The sequence below is a fragment of the Pseudophryne corroboree genome, chromosome 2 (assembly GCF_028390025.1).
Source record: "Pseudophryne corroboree isolate aPseCor3 chromosome 2, aPseCor3.hap2, whole genome shotgun sequence".
Lineage (NCBI taxonomy): Eukaryota > Metazoa > Chordata > Amphibia > Anura > Myobatrachidae > Pseudophryne > Pseudophryne corroboree.
In genome coordinates, this window is record NC_086445.1 from 109,770,855 (window position 1) to 109,793,831 (window position 22,977).

The window sequence follows — 22,977 nt, forward strand, 5'->3', positions numbered from 1 at the left end:
TTACTTCAGTGCTGATTGGTTCTTCTCCACAGGCTCACTTCTCCACAGTTTTCACTGTTTCATGAAAAGACCCCTTAGTGTCTGTTATTCCCATAATTTTGCCCGGGTCACTGGCACTTGCCCTAAGCTGAGCGTTACTAGGCAGCCATAAAGAGAGCTGTGTGCATCTCAGGCCTTAGTTATAGGCCTAAGGTATTTTACAATCAAATGTAAAATACCTTAGGAGTACTGGGAGCACTATAGATCCTGATCTTTTAGCTGTAATTTAGGATTAATATTACAGATTGATGTGATATAGTACCCAGCACAGCTGCCTTGCACCTAGTTAATTGTCCTCAGACTAATTTGCCCTGATGCGTTTACGATCGAGCTTCTGTGGTAGTGAAATTAGATTGCTAGCTCCATAGGGCAAGGATATATATGCTTGCTTCTTGGATTATATAAAACGGAAAAAGTTATTAGAGCTTTGTGGAAACCGCAAGCTATAGTGCATGCTGGCACTAGTAGTACCACAATAGGTTGCTCTCCTAGGTATATACATACCACATAACTATAAACATAATGGGTGGCATTCACTATCGTGAAAGAAGAAAATCAAACCTGCCCACTGTGGGTATTTGATATAATAGGCACAACAAGCAAGCACCTGATCCAAGCATGTAGCCCACAGGGGCTGCACCGGGAACGACTGGCACTACTTCAGTTCCAACAGGACTTCACAATGAAGCCACACATGCAGTATCATAGCGGCAACACCTTCGGGAACTCTGCGCAAGATGCCAAACACATTGTACCTTGTTTAACTGCATTAACATCAACAGATTTAGCAATAGATATTCAGATATCTTCACGAGCTTTATCAATGACGGCGGTTACAGCGGAGTCTTTTATATTATTCCAAATACACAGTCCCCATTGGCCTACCCTTCTATTCACAGCAAACACAAAACAACAGGCACCAGAGCCGAGATAATCCCTGCCTGCACACTGCAGTCTCTTCATCATAATAGATCATTGTGAATGAATAGGACACACACGTTACTGTCTATCATTTCATACAACACAACAGAACGGATGCCCTTTATAAAACAACACGGCTGGGATTTACATGCCCAGCGCCCTTACAAGATCCTATTCACAGAGTTCCAAACACACTTGGCTGGCTTAGCAATGCTAACCACGGTCTGTCTACCTGCGCCCCCCTCCCTCCCCACCAGCACCCTTCTTGGCACTATGCCCTGCAATATTTCCTTGTACAGCCACATTACGAACATCGGCGGTAAATGCACTCTGCAAATCTCTTGCAGGGAAGATAGAGCTGTAAAAACATATAAAGCTGCAAGTATTCAGATGTGAGACCAAAGAAAAAAAGAACTCTCTTGATTAATGGTTTAAAAAATAAATAAAAAAAATAAGCAATTGGAAATCCAGTCCCAACATGATAAAAATGCACTCCCACGGGCTTTAATTAACAGGCGGGATGAGACCTAGAGTAGCTAGGAGCTTAGGACCTCTCAAGATACTGTATAGCAGTGACCTTCGCTCTACCCTTGATTGCAGCGATGTTTGATTGAAAGCTACACTTGCCTTCAATATGACTTACAACCACTTTACCTGAAGTCATGTCTTAAAAACCCAGGAACGAAAGAAGGAATAAAAAAAAAATCACTCTGTTAATAGAAGTCAGTCTTTGTGGATTCCACGGATGAAATACAGAACTTTACTGCAACAGATGAGTGATCACTCTGCAGTGTTCACTGTAGGAATAATACATCAAGGCAGCTATTCAGATTTGCAACTATACAATAGATTTTTACAAAAATAAATAAATTAAAAGGGTAAAAAAACAACAACTGTCATAGTGTGACACACGGTACAGAATAGTAATGTTAAATAAAAGCTCCTTCAATCGCAGCATTAGAATACGTGCAAACTATGGGTCCCGCTGTTGCGCCACACACCATAGGACCCCGGAAAGTACAAATATTATGATACCTTGGGAAATGTGAAATGGAACGCCGTATTTCTCCAATACCATTGGCATATTGCAGCTTGCCTTGTAAACTACATAGCAAGATGGGGGTGGGGTACCAACGAACACTTGGCTGTCCTGTATTTTATTACTGCCACCATCCCTATAAGGGTTTTAAAAAGAATACTAAATTCCAATACTGAAAATTTCCTTTATGACTTTGGAAAACCAAATTAATTGCTCATGTAGAACGTGACCACGAACACATATCCGAGAAGGATGGTGACCAGAGAATGCGGGCATAACGTGAGGCCTATTCGCATTACTCTCAGGCTTCCGGCCTGATTTATTGTCAGAAACCGCTTTATTTGCTTTAAATAGAATTTGGCTATACTTTCCATCTATGAAACACATTTGTCTTGCGTATGAAATGCCATAAAAACACATTTTTATGTATATTTCATGGCGTCTATTCTATATTCCACACAAAAAAGCCACGTTCGAAGAAAATGTGAGAAAGTACAGAAAGTAGCCCTTCCATCTACGCCTCTTGGGTTGCAATATATTTATCTATATCACTCTCTATACCTCTCTCTCCTCCTTTATGGTCTCCATTTAAATATGAGACATAACGCCTTTAGCACTTGCTACAGAGCGTATGTCCTTCGTTCTGTTTTTAGCAAAGTTCACCTTATCGCTATTTGTCACTGTACCACTTACACCATCTATAGGTGGCGCTAGCAGTACATTCCCCATTGCTGGCAGTGGATACCCAGCAAAAGCTTTTTGGGTTCAGCAAAGCCTTGCAGGCTTTGTTCTGTGTGCACTGGGTTGAAGTGCATGCGTATTAGTGGACAGGCAGTTGTTGGGAGCAGTAGGCTGCCGGGAGCTAGGCAGAGGACTCTGCTGATAGGGAAAATGCCACTGGGCCTTGCTAGATAGATAAGTAATGTTGAATATGGGCAGCATATAGGAAGCTTCACTGTGATACTAAACAAGGTCGGCGCCTTCCTCTCTCTCTCTCTCTCTCTCTCTCTCTCTCTCTCTCTCTCTCTCTCTCTCTCTCATCAGTGATGGCTAGACACTGTCTCAGAGCATCTCCAAAACGGCATGTCTTGTAGGGAGCTTCCAGTATGTAGTGGTTAGCAACTACCAAAGGTGGTCCATGAAGGACAACCAGTGAGCTGGTGACAAGGTTATTGGGCCCAATGCTCACTGATGTGCATGGGGAGTGAAGGCTAGCTTGTCTGGTCCTACCCACAAAAGAGCTACTGGAGAAAAAAAGTTCTGGAAAAGTTAATAGGTTCCTGTGCATGGGGCTGCGTAGCTGAAAGGGCCGACAATGGGCATATGGATGTCAGAACTGGAAGAAGGTGGCGTAGGCTGATGAATCATGTTTTATTTTACATCATGTGGCTGGCCGGATGTGTGTGCAGTTTACCTGTGGAAGAGATGGCCCCAGGTTGTGTTACGGGAAGAAGGAAAGTCAGTGGAAGCAGTGTTATGCTGGGAACCTTGGGACCTGGCATTCATGAGGATGTCACTTGGAAATATACCACCTACCTAAACATTGTTGCAGACCAACTACACCCCTTCATGGGGAAGGTATTCAATGATGGCAGTGGCCTCTCTCAGCAGGGTAATGCACCCTGTGACACTTCAAAAGTGTTTAAGAATGGCTTAAGGAACATGAGAAGGTGCTGACTTGGCCTCCAAATTCCCCATCTCTCAATCCGATTGAGCATCTATGGGATGTGTTGTAAAAACAAGTCCGAACCATGCAGGCCACAACTCACAACGTACAGGACTTACAAGATCTGCTGCTGACGTCTTGGTGCCAGATACCACAGTATTACCCCTTCAGAGGTCATGCCGCAATGGGTCATAGCTGTTTTGGTGTCACTACGCGGATTTACACAAGGCAGGCGGTTTTAATGTTATAACTATAATATACAGAAGTTGGTATCCCTCAGCGAGCAAACCTATGCAGCCTATATACAACAATACAAGGAGATACACCAAAACTCTAAACATTAAATGTAAAAACCATAATTATATTGAGTAGGTCACATGGTGTTATAGGATGTCACGTGACTTCATGTTTATGCATCTTTGAATTTCAATAAATAATATGACCTTTTCCTGCACATTCCTAAATTTGAACAAATAAATGCTCTGGTGGCATGTAGAGCCTCTTAGCCTTTACTCAGGGCTTAGTTCCATGTACTGTGTAAAGAACTTTGTATAAGAACATTTGGAAGCAAGTGATGAGATTTAATTTCTGCTTGTAGCAAGATACAGAAAGAAAAGATAACACGAGTCTCATCAATGGCCGTTAGCGTGGATTTCAAACACAGCACACCTCCTTCCGCAGACCAGAGAGCACCGGAGCCCCCAGGCCCCTGAAGGATTACTGTCAGAGGAACATGCAGCTTGAAAACAACTTGGAAACAGATAAACTCAACTGTTCGGCTAAAGTTCTGTAAGCTCGGTAAGAGTCACATCACATTTGGATAAAGAATATTGGTCAAAAAATAAAGATTATTTTTATGTATTTGAATATGCAGTAAATTAATTAAAATTGCCTTGTGGGCAAGGCCAAAGCCAGCTTCAAGCAGAAAGGCTAAGCATTAGAGAAACCTTTATTTAACTAGCACAGACCCACAAAGCTTTTGGTCAGCCCACCCCCCTAGGTGCACCTCCTGGCACACAGTCACAGAATACTTCTGCCTTTAAAGAAAGATTTAAAAAAAAAAAAGAGGAGCCACTGAAATCAGAATTTCCCGTTCTCCCCCACTGTAGAGAGCTGACCAAGATCTGGGGAAAAGTTTCTCACAAAACACATGGAGGTCAACATCACTATTTACTGTATAAATATTGTCAGAATACATACATCTTCAGTGCTTCTGATGGAACTCTACAGTACCCAATACTGGCACCATTATGGTTTCCCTAGAAACCAGAGATTCTTCTACCATCATTGCTGGTATATTTTACACTCCTGTATGGAACTTGTATCACCTAACTCCTCCATTACAGCTACTTTAAAGACTGGGGAGAAACATACCTGGCTGGGCCTGGGTGATAAGGAGGGGCTTAGGCAAACCGAGAGATATGGCCACGCCCCCTCAAAAAAAGAAAGACAATTCTATGCACATTGCAAAGCGGAGCGTGTATCCGAATCAACAGCTGTCCTGGGCCCCCGCCATGCCCTTCAAACAAGCCTAGGCAATAAAGTACCTGCCCATCCCATCACCCTCTGTCAGCGCACCTGCTGGCTGCAGGTATGTACGAGTACCTTTATTTCATAGCGCCAAAACAAACCAGCACTGTACATACTGTAAACAGATATGGACGTACGCAAACATCTTCAGTGATGTAGATTTCCTAAAATATCTACATTCATTATAAATGTTGCCAGCGGCTTTCAGCCATAAAAACAGCTTGCGTTCTAGGTTCAGTGATCCTTTAACAGAGGGCATGGAACCAAATGATAACTGGAAAATTTCATTACGGGCTTCCCAGCACCATGCTATACTTCTCATATAAAATAGATTTAGAAAGAAGAATAAAAGGGACCTAACTGCATGGTAGAGTTCAGCATTAACCTGATCGCTCTTCAGAATGCCATTTCTCTAATGCTACCTGCTGAGATCCATACATCCACAACGCAATATGATATTTCCATACTCCTGGAAGCAGCAATGAATTCAGACAGGCAAAAGATAGATTAAAAAAACTAAAGAGGGGAAGTACTTTGCATGGACAGCGTAAAAGCTTCACATCAGACAAAAGCCCTTAATAAAATATGTAACCCTTTTAAAAAGCTGGAATCTGAAATGAAATGTTGTAAAATATGAAGATTAATCAAGAAATAAAGAAAAGGGAAAGAGGAAAGACTGGACACTTACAGCAAATTACTTCTATCTGACAGTGGAATGAGCGCTCCGATAACGCTTTATAAATTGCTCCCAAAGAGGCCGGCTCGGATCCTGGCCCCGATCCAAATAGCAAAGGTCTCATTAAAAGCAAAATTTATGGTTCAAAGGCTGCTAATATTGTGAGGAGCATTCATAATGCTGTGTATTATAGCAAGCATGGAGAACAGACTAACAATGAGCGAGACAATCACACGAGTATTCACTCCTGCACGATACACGGCAGTCGGGTTCCCATTGGACAATGGGGTCATTCTCCTTAAGGCGAGCACCTGGGGAGATTACACGAACTCCCATTTTACTAAAATGAGATTGAAAGATTGTTTCTTTAAAATATCTTGATGACTACCACAGCTGGAATTTGAGGAGTCAAAATCCCGCAATTGATCGAGTGGTTTTTGTTTTTTTTGTTGCAGAAAACGCACCAACTTCTTTTTACCGCATTATTTGAAGAAGGTGCTAATTACTCTATTATCATTTAGATAGCAAAAGCAGACTCGACATTTACATTGCCTTGCTAAAGTATTCACCCTCATGGCATTTTTCATGTTTTGTTGCCTCACAACCTGGAATTAAAATGGATTGTTTGAAGGTTTGCATCATTTCATTCACAGAACATGCCTACAACTTTGAAGATGTTTTTTTTTGTTTGTTTTTTATTGTAAAGCAAACAAATAGGACAGTGGTGGGGAACCTGCGGTCCTCCAGCTGTTGTTGAACTACACATCCCAGCATGCCCTGCAACAGTTTTAGCATGGCCAAATAGCAAAACTGTAGCAGGGCATGATGGTATGTGTAGTTCAACAACAGCTGGAGGGCCAAAGGTTCCCCATCCCTGAAATAGGACAAAACTATTCACCCCCCTAAAGTCAGTACTTTGTAGAGACACCTTTTGCGGAAATTACAGCTGCAAGTCGCTTTGGATAAGTCTCGATGATCTTGCCACTGGGATTTTTACCCATTCCTCAAGGCAAAACTGCTCTAGCTCCTTCATGTTGGATGGTTTCCGCTTGTGAACAGCAATCTTCAAGTCTGACCACAGATTCTCAATTGACTAGGCCAGAGGTTCCCAAACTGTGTGCCGTGGCTCCCTGGGGTGCCTCGGGACACTTGCAGGGGTGCCCTGGGTTGGTGGTCCAGGACCAATTCAAATTATTCATGGTCAATATAATAGGCAAAACCAGTGCTGGTGGCTGCCAGTCATAAAATATGTGGCCAAACAGAAGCAAATCTTGTCCCTCACCACACAACTGACCCTGAGGATGACATATAAACGTGATCTACTTAATGTAATATTTCTTTCTAAATTTCTCAATAAGAAATTTTTGGCCTAGGGGTGCCGTGAAAAAAATTCTGATAATCTGGGGTACCATGATTCAAAAAAGTTTGGAAACCACTGGACTAGGCCATTCCAACACATTTAAATGTTTCCCCTTAAACCACTCGAGTGTTGCTTTAGCAGTATGCTTAGGGTCATTGTCCTGCTGGAAGGTGAACCTCTGTCCCAGTCTCAAATCACAGGCAGACTGAAACAGGTTTTGCCCAAGAATATCCCTGTACTTAGCACCATCCATCTTTCCCTTGACTCAAAACAGTTTACCAGTCCCTGCTGATGAAAAACATCTCCACAGCATGATGCTGCCACCACCATGTTTCACTGTGGGGATGGTGTTCTTGGGGTGATGGGGTGTGTTGGGTTTGCGCCAGACATAGCATTTTCAATGTTAATCTCATCTGACCAGAGTACCTTCCTCCATACATTTGGGGAATTCTTCACATGCTTTTTGGCAAACTCAAAACGTGCCTTCTTATTTTTAAAACTAAGTAATTACTTTTTTCTGGCCACTCTTCCACAAAGCCCAGCTCTATGGAGTCTAAGGCTTATTGTGGTCACATGCGCAGAAACACCAGTCTTTGCTGTGGAACACTGCAGCTTCTTCAGGGTTAACTTTGGTTTCTGTGCTACCTCTCTGATTAATGCCCTCCTTGCCTGGTCTGTGAGTCTTGGTGGCCAGTGTTCTCTTGGCAGGTTTGTTGTGGTACCATGTTCTTTCCATTTGAAGATGATGGATTTGATGGTGCTTCGGGGGATCATCAAAGATTTGGATATTTTTTTATAACCTAATCCTGACTTGTACTTCTCAACAACTTTGTCCTTGACTTGTTTGGAGAGCTCCTTGGTCTTCATGGTGTGATACCTCTTGCTTAGTGGTGTTGCAGCCTCTAGGGCCTTTCAGAAAAGGTGCATTTATAGGGACAGATCATGTGACAATTAGATTGCACACAGGTGGACTTCATTTCACTAATTATGTGACTTTTGAAGGTAATTGGTTGCACCAGAACTTTTGAGGGGCTTCATAGTAAAGGGGGTGAACACATATGCACATGCCGATTTTCAAATTTTGTTTATAAAAATATTTTTTATATAAATTTTTCACATTTCACTTTACCAACTATTTTGTGCAGATCCATCATATAAAATTCAGATAAAAAAAAAAAGTTAAATTACAAGTTGTAATGTAACAAAATAGGTAAAAAGCCAAGTGAATACTTTAGCAAGGCATTATACAACTGCTTAAGAGTCATATACTCCCCCCCCCCCCCTTCCCTCACTTTACAAATACCAATCTGATATTTTATTCTCTGTAATACCTTTTAATTGAAAGCACTTACAAATAAGGAGTCTATTTACTAAGCCGTGGATAGTTGTAAAGTGGAGAGAGATAAAATACCAGCCAATCAGCTCCTAACTGCCATGTTACAGGCAGTTTAAAAAATAGCAGTTAGGAGCTGATTGGCTGGTATTTTATCTCTCTCCAAGGCTTACTATACAGACCCCTAAAACTCTTAATTAAATTATCTTATTGCAGGTATTCCCAACCTCGGTCCTCAAGGCACACAGTGCAGGTTTAAGTGATATCCAGGCTTCAGCACAGATGGCAAAATCAAAATAACTGAAGTACTCATTAAGTCACCTGTGTTCAAGCATGGATTTCACCGAAACCTGGACTGTTCGTGTGCCTTGAGGATAGAGGTTGGGAATGCCTGTCTATTATGGTCAAATATATGCTCTTCGCATAAGTATGTAATACATGTGTTGTGGAAGCTGAAACAAAACTACCTCACAACTGACCTGGAACAGTGAACAACAAACCAGATCCTCTGGATAAAAATGCAACAATTAAGGGATTATTATTCAATCTGTGAATCTGCAGGACACCTGTGAGAATGAAGATTAAAGAGTTTCCCAAAGAAGAGACATATAGTAAGAGAAATGCATGCATTCGTGTTTTGGTGTTCCAGTGGGCATCGATGGTTCAGACATTAGGAAGCTGCATAAAAATCAGCCAGACGCTGCCTCAGAAAGGTCCCTCAAATCTCTCTGCAAAGAAGGGGTTAGAATGCAGAGTATGACAATCGCTTTGAATGAGCGTCAGAGCTCAGTGACTGAAACTAGAGTTTGCCCATATACGTAAGGGCGACTCACGTATCTTGCTCAGATGAGACCAAAGATGGAGTTTTCCAATCACAGCACAAAGTCACACATATCTAACATTGCCCATACCTCATACACCAAACCTACAGGGAAGTGCAGAGATAGAACCGTTATGATGCAAGTAACACTACGCTGGTTGATCCAGGCAGTACCGTGGCATCTTAAAATAGAAAGAATGGGCAGCGAACAATACTGGGAAATATTCCAAGACCTCTTGTTTCAGTATGATAGACAAAAAAAAAAAGCAGCTTGAGCAAATACGGGGGAGTCGCTCAAAGATGGGTGTCACCCTCGACTCTGAACTGTCCCTTGTTCCACGCATTCAATCTGTCTCTAAATCATGTTAGATGCACCTAAAAAACATATCCAAAATACACCCTTATCTTACACACGACACTGCAAAAACTCTAATCCATGCACTCATCATCTCCCAAAATTGATTATTGTAATTGTCTCCTTACTGGTCTTCCCAAACATAGGCTCTCACCACTACAATCCATTTTAAATGCAGCTGCGAGGCTATTCTTCCTCGCTAGACGTTCATCGTCTGCAGATCCGCTCGGTCAGTCCCTCCATTGGTTACCGGTATTCTACCGTATTCAATATAAAATACTTTTACTTACATATAAGGCTATTAACCAAACTGCACCATTATACATCTCTTCACTCATCTCAAAATATCTCCCCACCCGACTTCTCCGCTCTGCACAAGATCTGCGTCTCTCATCCACATGTATTACCTGTTCCCACTCAAAATTACAGGACTTTACCCGGGCTTCACCCACTCTGTGGAATGCACTCCCACGCACAATAAGACTCTCCTCTAGTCTCCAAACCTTTAAACGTTCCCTGAAAACTCATCTCTTCAGACAAGTCTATCACATTCCAGACCCACCCACATAACCTTCAATGCTTCCCTATCCAGTTACATCCTCTCTGTACAGTCCACATAACCTCACATATTTTGTCTTCCAACATTGTTGGGTGATCAGATCATATCATACAACCCATTAAGAACCTAGCAATCTGGTGGACCATTATGCAACAGGTAGCATCTATCCTTGTGTGTCAATGCCTATTTCCCTATAGATTGTAAGCAGGGCCTTCCTACCTCTGTCTGTCCGTCCTCTGCCCAGTTTTGTTCTGTAACTGTTGTTCTAATTGTAAAGCGCAACGGAATAAGCTGTGCTATATAAGAAACTGCTAATAAATAAATAAAGATGTTGCATAGCACACAGACCCCGTGACTTGTAGCTACGCCCTCTTTTTACCTTGGCCAATTCTTAGATCAAGTCCGTCCCTGTGCAGGACAATTATCGCAAATGTGGCCAAACATCCAGTAGAGTGGTTCAAGAACTAAATGAAAAGTTTTACAGTGGCTCAGTCAAAGCCCTGATAGGATGCAAGCAAAAACAAGGTAGGTTTTCCTGGCCAGATAACCTGCACAAAATACGAGGCCTGCCCACTAGAGACACACCTAATACGATCCCTGGCCACTAGTGGCATACCTAATACGAGCACTGCCCACTAGTGTCATACCTAATATGAGCACTGCCCACTAGTGACATACTGCTTAGTACAAATGATACTGGAAACAGCAAGCACAAAACATAACATTAGTGCAACAGGCCGGAGTACTGTGCATCAGGGGAGCTGCAGAATAAAGCAGAGAGGTAACATATAATTTACTCAATCACACCTCTGTACAAAGCGAGTTCTCATGAATGCACTTGTCCCGCAGGCACCGCCAGTCGCCATACCGATGGCTACATCCTGCACCCTTGTAAATCTAGACAGTCGGCAGGGACTATAAGGGACTATTCCCACTCGTTGGTGTCCACAACACCCATAGAGAGGGAATAGAACCTGTGGCTAGCACAGCTCGCCACAGAGCCCGCATCGCGGCAAGCGCAGCAAGCACGTAAGGTGCTTCACTGCGCTCGCCACCCACCGCCGACATTCTTCTGTTGGGATCCCGCGGTAGGTATGCTGACCACCGGGATCCCCAGCGCTGGTAATGCAAGCCCAAGACTTTTCTCCATAGTTCACCGAGGTTTTGCCTGTTGGAGGGGAGGACAGGCTGGTGCAGCGGAAACCTAAACCTCTGTTAGCGCTTGTAACAGGACAGACTTCTAGCCACATTATGTAACCAGGTTATTGCATGGTGGTGGTGGTGGGAGGGGGGGATCAATATAACATGCTGCTAAGTAGCCTCATCCCCTCTCCCATGCATTTCACCCTCCAGAGGAAAAACAAAATAAAGTTCTTCCCAGGGAGACAGGGTCTGTCCTGTGAGGTCTGGAGCATATATACATATCACCGATCATCGATTTTGACTATATAGTCAAAATCGTAAGGAAAGTGAGTCAATATCGCCCCATGTGTACACAGCTTGCTCTAAAGAAAAATAGACTGTGCGGGCAAGGCAATTTTGACTATCTAGTACAAAGTACAGTATCACATCGCCAATATCTCAAGTAAAGATAGTAAAAATCTCACCATGTGTATGCACCAATTTTACCCATTAATTGGGGAGAGTTACCAAACAGGACAAGTGGAGATGTTGCCCACAGCAACCAATAAAATTCTAGCTTTTATTTATGTATGACATTCTATAAAATGATAGTTAGAGCCGGACTGGTTGCTACAGGCAACCCCTCTACTTGTCCTCTTTTGAAAGTTTGCATAGTCACTAATACCCCTTTCACACTGCCAATGACGGATCCCACCTGGGAATTGGAATTGGAAAAAGGTCCTTCCCGGGTGGGATCCAGCATTAGACCCTAACAGCTGGTTTACCGACCCAGCAATATGCCGGGCGCCATAGCGGCGGGAGGGCGGACCCAGGGGCGACGCTGGGAGATGAGCTCTTCTCCGCACTGCCTCTCCCTATTGTAGTCAACGGGGTCCCGAGTCAAGCCCGTTCACGCTGCCACTGACCTGGTATTCAACCCAGGAATAACACTGCTTTATTCCCGGGTTGAAATACCGGGTCAGGCGACCCGGGAATTCGACAATGGCCCTTTCACACCGCCCCACGTCGACACAGCAATATGCCGGGTCGATACGGGGTTATTTGTGCGGTGTGAAAGGGGTATTAGTGATCTATATTTTTCACCTGTGCAGATGATACAATTATAGCACCTACAGTTACAGTATAATAAGTTTCATCTGTTTTTTTTCAGGAATGGGTCTCATTTAAGACTATCGAGGTGAAAATGGTCACAATACAGCACGGGGTACATGTTACTATCCAATTTACGGTCAGTGTCAATATAATATAATACACTGAGTGTTTACGAGAACGCTTGGAGGTTACACTTTAATTGAGTGCAAGGACAGTCACAACTGATTAAAGCAACATAAAGTAGAGAAATCCATCAGATACTAGACAATGAAAACAGAAGCAGCTTGTTCATTTAGTAGCTCACAGAGAAAGGCAAGACTTTCCGCTGCTGCCAAGCAATACACCCCGTGACCGCAATTAATGTGCACCTCAGACAACATCCAAAAATCAGGTCGATGCTACGAATGCAGGCCCGAAACAAGTATTCATCGCTATGCTGGTGGCTTGTTCTTAACTCACATTTACATAGAATTAGGAGTACAGTAAAATCGCGAACAAAATTATAGAGGACTACGCAAAAAAAAAAAAAAGTTTGTTTATATATTGTGCTAAATAAAAATATAGCTACCTTATTTATCAAGGGCAGACCGCAGTTCTTAAGGTGCTCGGTGAGCGACATCGCCTAGCGTTTCCCCTCCCAGGCCGGCCCATCCAACGGCGGTCATACACACTGTGTGATATCACTAATGATATCGCACAGTGGCGTCATGCCGCGGCTGGCTGGTGCATGCAGCTTTGAACGATGAGTCCAAATTGAGCTTCATGCACGGCCGAGACAGAGGGTCGTTAACGACCCGCAGGTCCGCACATCACTCGGCGGCAGTGCCATACATACTGGGCAATATAGTATGATAATAAACTATATCGCTCAGGAGGGGAAGAATGAGCGATATAGTTCACTATATCGCCACCTGTTTACCCACCTTTAGGGGTATATTCAATTGGTGTCGAAAGCTGCCGTCTGTCGAAAAGACGGCAGTTTTCGACTTTTTCAGGTCGAATCGTGATTCAACCTATTCAGTCCCAGCAGTTTTTATTTGACAAGTCGGGTAATTCGATTTTTCAAATAGTTCGTGAATCAGCGGTATAGCTGCCGATTCACGTACTTTTGAGTGAAACGGGGCCAAATTCGACAGGATTTGGGCCCGTTTCCGACCATCTCAGTCAAACATAAAAAAACATCGGACTGAGATGTGGGACCCAGAGGAGGAGAGAGGGGGGGTGGCGCGGAGAGACGGGGGACAGCCGCGGGCATACAGGGGAGAGAAGCGCTACAGCACAGCGCTGCATCAGGATGTCTCACGGTAGCGTCCACCCGGCTCCAGCAAGTGAGGTCACGCTTGCTGGAGCCGGGTGGACACTTCCGTGAGGTCTGGCGGCTGTGTGACATCCTCCTGCAGCGCTGATCTCCTCCGTCTGCCGGCGGCTGTCCCCGCGGCTCCCTCCCTCTCCTCCTCTGGGTCCCTCATCTCAATTCCACTTTTTAAAAGTCGAATTGAGATGAGATTTGAATAGGAGATTTCGGATCCATTCCGACAAATGCATGTCGGAATGGATCCGACCCTAATTGATTATACCCCTTAGACTGTGAGCTCCCTTCTGTATCATGCTATTTCTTGTATCAGGATCCTGGCAATGTACAGCTCTGTGCAATACTTGGCTGCTTTAATAAATAAAAGACAATAGTATATTTATGATAGTCTGGTCACTCTTGAGAGGTTTTAGCCCTAATCTGTTCAGCGTCCAGGCCGTACATTCGCTTGGAACTAACAAGCACTGCTGTCAATAAGCTGACGAGAAGAAATACACAGAGCATAACAATAATACACAAGGTTTAGTGGAACATAAAGCCACACTGTAATAGTTATGTCTTCTGGGAGTGCGATTCTGCAGCACAAGTAAATATCCCCATGTATGAGAGAAATATGCAGTCTGTGCAGAGAGGTCAGCTGTATAGGAGACTGTAAGTCAGTCAGACAGTACAAGCTTCTGTCCTGTCAGTAAGTGTGTGACACAGGATAAAGCAGCACACTATGCGGCAGTGCTTCTGGAAACGTCTGCCACCGAAACACATACAACTGCCATCCTGCTATACAGCTTCGCTGCAGGTATACAGACAGACACTGACAGCCGGCAGAACTCTTAAGATTGAGTTTTAAAATTTCAAATAGAAAATGCTATTCTTACAGGATATCTGAATGTTGCTGACTTTCAGCAAATACAGAATACAGTGGCTGGGCTGCACATGTGACAGGCAAAAATAAGCATCATTATTTACGGCTAATTACCAGCCCATCAAAATGGCGGAACAACATTAATGTCAGCCCCCCGCGGCTGTGCGCACCCGAGCGGAGCAACACTTGAACTGCTCCGTTGGGCACCATCTAGTGGCCGTCGGCGTGCAAAACACTTGAATTCTCCTCAGAGAGGTGAGGAGCAGAGTTAGCATTTTATTATATAGAGTTGGCAGAAGCTCATACTGTAATTAAACAAACACATACAGAAAGGTTAAAAATCTATTTCTTGTGCATCCACAGGAGATGCTTATATGCTGTGTATTGGTGATGTGGGAGTGAGCAGGCACCGAAGAGTTAGATGAGTGTTCCCAGCATGCCTCAGTCCCCCCTTCCTCTATACGCTGCCCCTCTGGCCCGGACCTGCCAGTATTTTTCCTTTGGTGCTTGCATGAGCGGCACCTTTACAGAGTGGTGTTCAGCCCTATACAGCAGCTCCAATACCCGGCGATGGCGGCAGCACCAGCGACTGGGTCGGTGACTTCCGCCACGGGGGACCTCAGTGGCAGAGGTATATCTAGCACAGGGCGAGCAGGGCACGTGTCCTGGGCGCCGTGGCAGACCCAGCAGAGGGGGACGCCACCGGCACCTACACGGCCCGCTCACCCCATGCGACAGGGATTCCGCCGGCGCTACCCGCGGCGCTCTCCCTATCTCCCCGGCTGCTGTGCCTGTCACACAGTACAGGCAGCACAGCCAGGAGCCTCGTTCCCCCCCCCCCCCCCCTCCGCACATCTACATTGCGGGTGCGCGACAGCAGCGCACATACGAAGGGAGGAAAGGTCCACCGATCCCCACATGAAGCACATGTGGGGAGTCGCGAGTGCTTGCAGAGAATGGGGGCGGGCTCTAGCAGTGTACACTGCTGCCTGTCCCCTCTCTTTCTCCTCGACGCTGCAGGTAAACTTAAAAAAACACTGGCACTGTGGGGCAATGCAACTGGCACTGTGGGGCATTGCAACTGGCACTGTGGGGCATTGCAACTGGCACTGTGGGGCATTGCAACTGGCACTGTGGGGCATGTATCTGGCACTGTGGGGCATTGTAACTGGCACTGTGGGGCATGTAACTGGCACTGTGGGGCATGTAACTGGCACTGTGGGGCATTTTCAGTGGCCACACCCCTTCTGGAGCATGGCCACACCCTTTCTGGAGTGTGGCCACACCCTTTTTTTGCCGCGCACGCACTCTTCATCTAGCCCTGGGCTCCGAAAACCCTAGTTACGCCTCTGCTCAGTGGAAAGCAAACACTTTCGGAAGACCCCGCATCCAGATACCAGAAACGGGAAGGTGAGTGAAAGGCTCCCTGTTGCTAAGGCAGCTGGTGGCAATCCTCACTGCTGCGGAGAGACAGTGGGAGGCAGGTGCGGTGGGGGAACAGAGTACTGCGCAACACCACTAGACCACCAGGGCATATGCTGCAGGTCTTTGGGGGTTAAATTAGCACCTGAGGGGGAGCAGGTCATGTCTGCAGCCCCTCCCCCTGTCCCTGAGGCTTGCTTGGAGCCTGAGCTAACTTCCTGCTTCAGGATAAATACGCCTCCCTCTTGTTTATCCGCAATTTTAATGATAAGCAGCCATGTTTCAGCTCTTAGGAAGGTCAGCTCTCAATAAATGTGTTGGAGCTCAGAGCAATCTTCCGAGCTCTTTCTGTAGCAGAACACCTCATCCAAAGGCGCCGGTAAAAGTGCAGTCAGACAACATGGCAGCGGTGGCCTACATAAATCATCAGGGGGGTACGCACAGTCAAGAGGCAATGACAGAGATACTGAGGATCTTTTGCTGGGCAGAAATCTACCAGCAGTCTCAGTATCCGGAGTACTCAACTGGGAGGCAGACTTTTTGAGTCGTCAGGACATTTACTCCGGCGAGTGGGCATTACACTCGGAGGTGTTTCAGATACTGGTCCAACGATGGGGTCTTCCCGACATCGACATGATGGCATCACGTCACAATCACGAGGTTTAGAGGTATGGGGCTCGAAGAAGAGATCCCAAAGCTTTCCTGGTAGATTGACAAACGGCTCCATGGTCATTTCAGCTACTCTACATCTTTCCTCCAGTCCAGATGATCCTACGCATAATCTGCAAATTCAAGAAGGAAGGCGGTACCATGATTCTGATAGCCCAGGATTGGCCTCAGAGAGGATGGTACGCAAATCTGCGTAGTCTTTCCATCAACGCACCACTTCAACTACCTCAGAGACCAGATATTCTCCTACCAGGGACCATGCCTTCATCCAGATCTGGACAGTTTAGCTTTGACGGCATGGCTGTTGAGACATCAGTCCTGAAGAAGAAGGGTTATTCTGAGGAAGTCATTCAGACTATGGGGTCTATTCAATTAGAGTTGGAATTTCCGACGAGTCGGAAATACGGCTCTAATATCACACCCCCTATTCAATTGCGGGGGCGTTTCAACAGGTTTATTATCTGTTTTCGACAATGCCAATTCGACTGTCTGAAACGCCCGCAAATTCGACAAAAAAAAATGTGGATCCGCGGCTCTGGAACTGAAGAGGTCAAATCCAGATTCGACCTAAAAAAGTCAAAAAGTTACGTTTTTCCAACTTGTAGGAAATTCCGACACTAATTGAATAGACCCCTATGTTAAAAGCCAGGAAGCTTTCATTGGCAAGGATTTACAACAGTGTTAGGAAAACATACTTCACCTGGTGTGCTTCAAGGGAGTTCAATCCAAGGGTCCCACTTACTTTCCTTCCTGCAGGCAGGTCTGGATATGGGTCTTAGACTTTCTTCATTGAAGCTTCAGGTAACGGCTCTATCAGTTCTCTTCCAGCGTCGGCTGACAATTTTGCGGCATATTCAGACTTTTTTGCAGGGGGTTTTGCATGTTCAGCCTCCATTTGTGCCTCCGGTAGGCCACTGGGATCTTACTCTGGTTATTAGGGCTCCTCAGTCTCCTCTGTTTGAGCCTTTAGAGCAGGGGTGTCCAACCTTTCACCTTCCCTGGGCCACATTAGAAGATGAAAATTTAGATTGGGCCGCACATAAAATAAAATAACAGTAACGATACCTGATCATCCCAAAAAACCATAGAAAACATAGTTAACATATTAAACTTACTTGTAGCTGTGCCCCTGTAGCTGCGTCCCTTGTAGTTGTGCCCCTGTAGCTGCGCCCCTTGTAGCTGTGCCCCTGTATCTGCGTCCCTTGTAGTTGTGCCCCTGTAGCTGCGCCCCTTGTACTGTGCCCCTTGTAGCTGTGCCCCTGTAGCTGCGCCCCTTGTACTGTGCCCCTTGTACTGTGCCCCTTGTAGCTGTGCCCGTGTAGCTGCGCCCCTTGTAGCTGTGCCCCTGTAGCTGCGCCCCTGTAGCTGCGCCCCTTGTAGTTGTGCCCCTGTAGCTGCGCCCCTTGTAGCTGTGCCCCTGTAGCTGCGCCCCTTGTAGCTGCGCCCCTGTAGCTGCGCCCCTTGTAGTTGTGCCCTTGTAGCTGCGCCCCTTGTAGTTGTGCCCCTGTAGCTGACCCCTTGTACTGTGTCCCTTGTAGCTGCCCCCTTTTACTGTGCCCCTTGTAGTTGTGCCCCTGCAGCTGTGCCCCTGTAGCTGCGCCCCTTGTAGTTGTGCCCCTGTAGCTGACCCCTTGTACTGTGTCCCTTGTAGCTGCCCCCTTTTACTGTGCCCCTTGTAGTTGTGCCCCTGCAGCTGTGCCCCTTGTACTGTGCCCCTTCTAGTTGTGCCCCTTGTAGTTGTTGCCCTGTAGCTGCACCCTTGTACTGTGCCCCTTGTAGTTGTGCCCCTTGTAGTTGTGGCCCTGTAGCTGCCCCCTTGTAGATGCCCCCTTGTACTGTGCCTCTTGTAGTTGTGGCCCTGTAGCTGCCCCCTTGTAGCTGCCCCCTTGTACTGTGCCCCTTGTAGTTGTGCCCCTGCAGCTGTGCCCCTTGTACTGTGCCCCTTCTAGTTGTGCCCCTTGTAGTTGTTGCCCTGTAGCTGCACCCTTGTACTGTGCCCCTTGTAGTTGTGCCCCTTGTAGTTGTGGCCCTGTAGCTGCCCCCTTGTAGATGCCCCCTTGTACTGTGCCTCTTGTAGTTGTGGCCCTGTAGCTGCCCCCTTGTAGCTGCCCCCTTGTACTGTGCCCCTTGTAGTTGTGGCACTGTAGCTGCCCCCTTGTATTGTGCCCCTTGTAGCTGCGCCCATGTACTGTGCCCCTTGTAGCTGTAAAAAAAAAACACACACGCACAGACACATACTTACCGTTCCTGCAGCGCTGCCTCCGTCTCCGTCCGCCGCTCCACGTGTTCTTGTACAACCAACTTCTCTGCTGGGCTCCTCTACTCTCGCGCTGCTCAGTCACGTGTGCCGCTATGCAGCGGAGGAGGGCTACACTGTGACTGACAGCGGAGAGGGCGTGAGCTGGTGCTGGTCCCAGCAGCAGCAATCCAATCAGGATGTGCTGACAACTTGCTGGGGCCGGATCAGCCTCACATGTGGTGTCCGTACTCGGGAAAAAAAACAAAAAAACCCTCTGCTGCAGCGCAGCTCCTGGGCCGCATTACTAGCCGACTTGGGCCGCATGCGGCCCGCGGGCCGCGGGTTGGACAAGCCTGCTTTAGAGGCTCACGTGGAAGAATTTTTTTCTGTTGGTCATCTCAGCGGCCAGAAGGGTGTCAGACCTTAGTGCTTTATCATGGCATTCACCCTTTTTAGTCTTCCATTCACACAAAGTGGTGTTTCACACACGTCTGGCCTACCTGCCCATGGTGGTGTCTGGGTTTCATGTAAACAAGGAGATAGTGGTCCCTGCATTTTTGGAGGGATCCACGGAAGAGGCAACTCTGGATGTTGTCCGAGCTCTTCGGCTTTATGTGGAGCAAACTAAGGAGGTTCGTAAGTCGGACTCCTTATTTGTTCAAGGCCTTGAAGCAGACATTGGATTAGGTCAACTGTTCGTCACGTCTATCTGGTGGCTGATCTTCCTGTCTCTTCGGGGGCTACAACTTACTCCACCGGTTCGGTTGGAGATTCTTGGGCAGCTAGCCATGGAGCCTCATGGTCTTCTGCTCAAACCTTTATTAGGTTCTACACCTTTTGATAATTTTGCGTCAGCAGACACAACATTTGGGTGTAATGTCCTTAGTGTAGTCCAGGAGCGTCCCCGCCCGAGAGGGAACAGCTGTAGAACGTCCCAGCGTATAAGCATCTCCTGTGTTCCCTAGTAGGCACACAAGAAAGTCGGATTTTTGGTCTTACCTTGATAAATCCTTTTCCTGTAATCCAATAGGGAGCACAGGATGCCCTCCCTGACGCACCTGACTTACAGGATCTTGTTTCTATACCAGTGAATATGTGGTGTTTTTTACAGTAAGGTTGTTTCTGTCTGTGTCTGGGTCTTCCTTCCTCTTTCCTGCTTTGGGCTAACAAAACTGGCAGATCCGGGCCAGAGGGGCAGGGTATAAGGGAAGGGAGACTGAGGCATGCTGGGAACATTCGTTTAACTCTCTGGTGACTGTTCACGCTCACATCACCAATACCCAGCATATAAGCATCTCCTGTGCCCCCTATTGCACTACAAGAAAAGGATTTATCAAGGTAAAGGGCCCCATACACTAGGACGATAATGCCCAATTTCATCCGATTTTGGGTATTCGGCCTGATATATCGGATGAAATCCGGCATTTTGGAGTTGTTCCTGTGAGCATCGGATCGGATCCTCCAGACTGAATGTGCTGCACATTCAATCATGTCCGACCCCGCAAGCATGGCTGGGATCGCCCAAGATACATTGTATGCAAAAGGACAGCATACGATGCATCTCGGGCGATCCTGCCACCCGGGCGGCTGCCGGGGTGATCGCCTGCGACATGTCAGACGGACATGTCGCGTAAGTGTATGGGGCCCTTTAGACCATAAATCCGACTATTCATCCTTGCTAGGGCACCATTCCCTATGAAGCAGTATATTGCTCGGGGCTTCCAACTTCCTCTCAAAGCCACGGCCTAAAACAGGACTGTGCAGCCTTATGGGGGAACCAATCAGAACCTGGCTATCAGGGTTTGGACTGGTTCACAGCCCTGCTGCAACCACGGTAACATGTAGAACAGAGATAACTTTTAGTGCTGCAGCTTTCAATGTATGCACAACAGAACTTCAGGTGTAAGGTAAGAGTTCCATGCATTCATTTACTATTGGAGGTAAGCATTAGGACAAGTTACCCTCTGGGAATACTAAACAAATGTGCATAATGTGAATATAATTAAGCATATCTTGTAAAACCTCTTCTGTTATTTGAACATAGCTTTCAGCTATCATACTTGTAACTGTATTTAGTATTCGTACAATAAAAAAGTTACATTTGGCTGTCACCTTTCCATTCACAAATTACACATGATAGAATGGAAGGAAATGTAACTCAGCAGCCAAATAATGTAAGGTTCTTGGAATAAATTCTGTCTCATTTCACTGAAAGCAAAGCAGACACCAAGGGCTGGAAACAGGAGCGATGAAGGAGACACATGAACCCCAAAGCACCAGGACAGTGGGGCAGATGTATTAACCTGGAGAAGGGATAAAGAAGTGATAAAGCAGTGATAAGTGCAAGGTGATAACGCACCAGTCAATCATTACGGATTTGAAAAATGAGTTAAGGGGGGTACTCACGGAGCGATATTCTAAGCAATCTGACTAGATTGCTTAGAATATCGGCAGGATCGCTCCGTGTGTAGCCCCCTCGGCGATAGCGATGCGCGGCCCCGCACATCGCTATCGCCGCTGCTAGATTGGCCTGCATGCAGGCCAATCTAGCGGGTCGCTCACTTCACCCGCTGGGTGAAGTGAGCGGCCCCCCCGTCTCCCCCCGCACGCTCAGCACAGATCGCGCTGTGCTGAGCGGCAGGAGAGATGTGTGCTGAGCGGTTCGCTCAGCACGCATCTCTCCTTGATCGGCCCGTGAGTACTGGGCTTTAGGTGCTGATTGGCTGGTGCGTTATCACCTTGCACTTATCACTGCTTTATCACTGCTTTATCCCTTCTCCAGGAATAGTACATCTGCCCCAATGTATTATGCGACTAACAGAAACATTTCAAATACAAAACTGGTTTTAAGAAGTTACATTCTGGGACATATGTGGGCAGTTGCAACTCTTCATGTATAGTGTCACTACAAGTTTCAGCATGCATTGTCCCTCAAAGAGTAGTCAGTGCTTATTGCAAAAGAAGTTACAGAAAAAAAAAAGTATGACCTTAAAGACAACTGGGACCAACATAAATCTGTATTGTTAAAAACCTATTAATAGAGAAAACTAGGGGGGGGGGGGGGGGGGGGGGGGGAACTTTCTCCTCTGGCACCAGCTTACTATTTTAAGTTTATGTACACCTTAACATTGTACACATACAGACTAATATATAATGACAGAAGAAATACTGTACACCATAAACATGATCACTATAAGTGAAGCTTACCGGTGCAGTTTCCCCTTCGAGAACGCCAAACACATCTCTTCTCTTCACAGTAAAAATATCAAGATCTCGACAGTCATCATCTTCATCATCATCATTTGTAAACCGAAAAGCAGTTTCTTTCCCCGCCTCCAAGGTCTTATCTCCCTCTTCTCCGGAATCATCAACCTGATCGCTTTCCTCACCGTGTAGGTCGGAATCTGCTGTATCCCCTTCATTCTCCTGCTCCACTCTCTTCCCACCAAACTGACTTTTGAAGGCCTCGATGTCCTCATCACTGATGGTACCAGGTTCCTGAAGCTCATCACTGGGCTCTGTTACTGAAAGCTGGGTGGTCTGGGCTTTCTGGAGGAATCGGACCCTCGGGGCTACCGCAAGACCCAATGACCTGCACCATGAGAGTCAGTAAACTCAAACAGCAATAACAAGAATTTTAAAACAAAAACAGCAGTGACAATGATGACCAAGAAATACAAGAACAGTCAAATCAATAAACCAGATCTCCGCACAGCACCTATTGTTTCACTTGTTAAAGTAGTGTTTATATATTCCTTTATATAGATTCAGGTAATAGCAGGGCACGGGGGCTTTCTCCAAGGGGGAAGCGGGCAACACTGGCGTTCTCTGCATATTCACAGTACATACGACAAAAAATAGGATTTCTCTGACGTCCTAGTGGATGCTGGGGACTTTGTAAGGACCATGGAGAATAGACAGGCTCCGCAGGAGACTGGGC

The 22,977-nt window shown here is 46.1% G+C and overlaps 1 protein-coding gene across 2 annotated transcripts in view; it reads right to left on the reverse strand.

The window, feature by feature from the left end:
• The window catches only part of DDX10 (DEAD-box helicase 10), a 518,528-nt gene that overhangs the window by 380,808 nt on the left and 114,743 nt on the right, over positions 1-22,977 (reverse strand). For both annotated transcript variants that reach the window (XM_063951594.1, XM_063951595.1), the window contains exon 13: positions 22,245-22,629. In XM_063951594.1, coding sequence (XP_063807664.1) covers positions 22,245-22,629 — 385 coding nt within the window. The remainder of the gene's footprint in view (positions 1-22,244; positions 22,630-22,977) is intronic.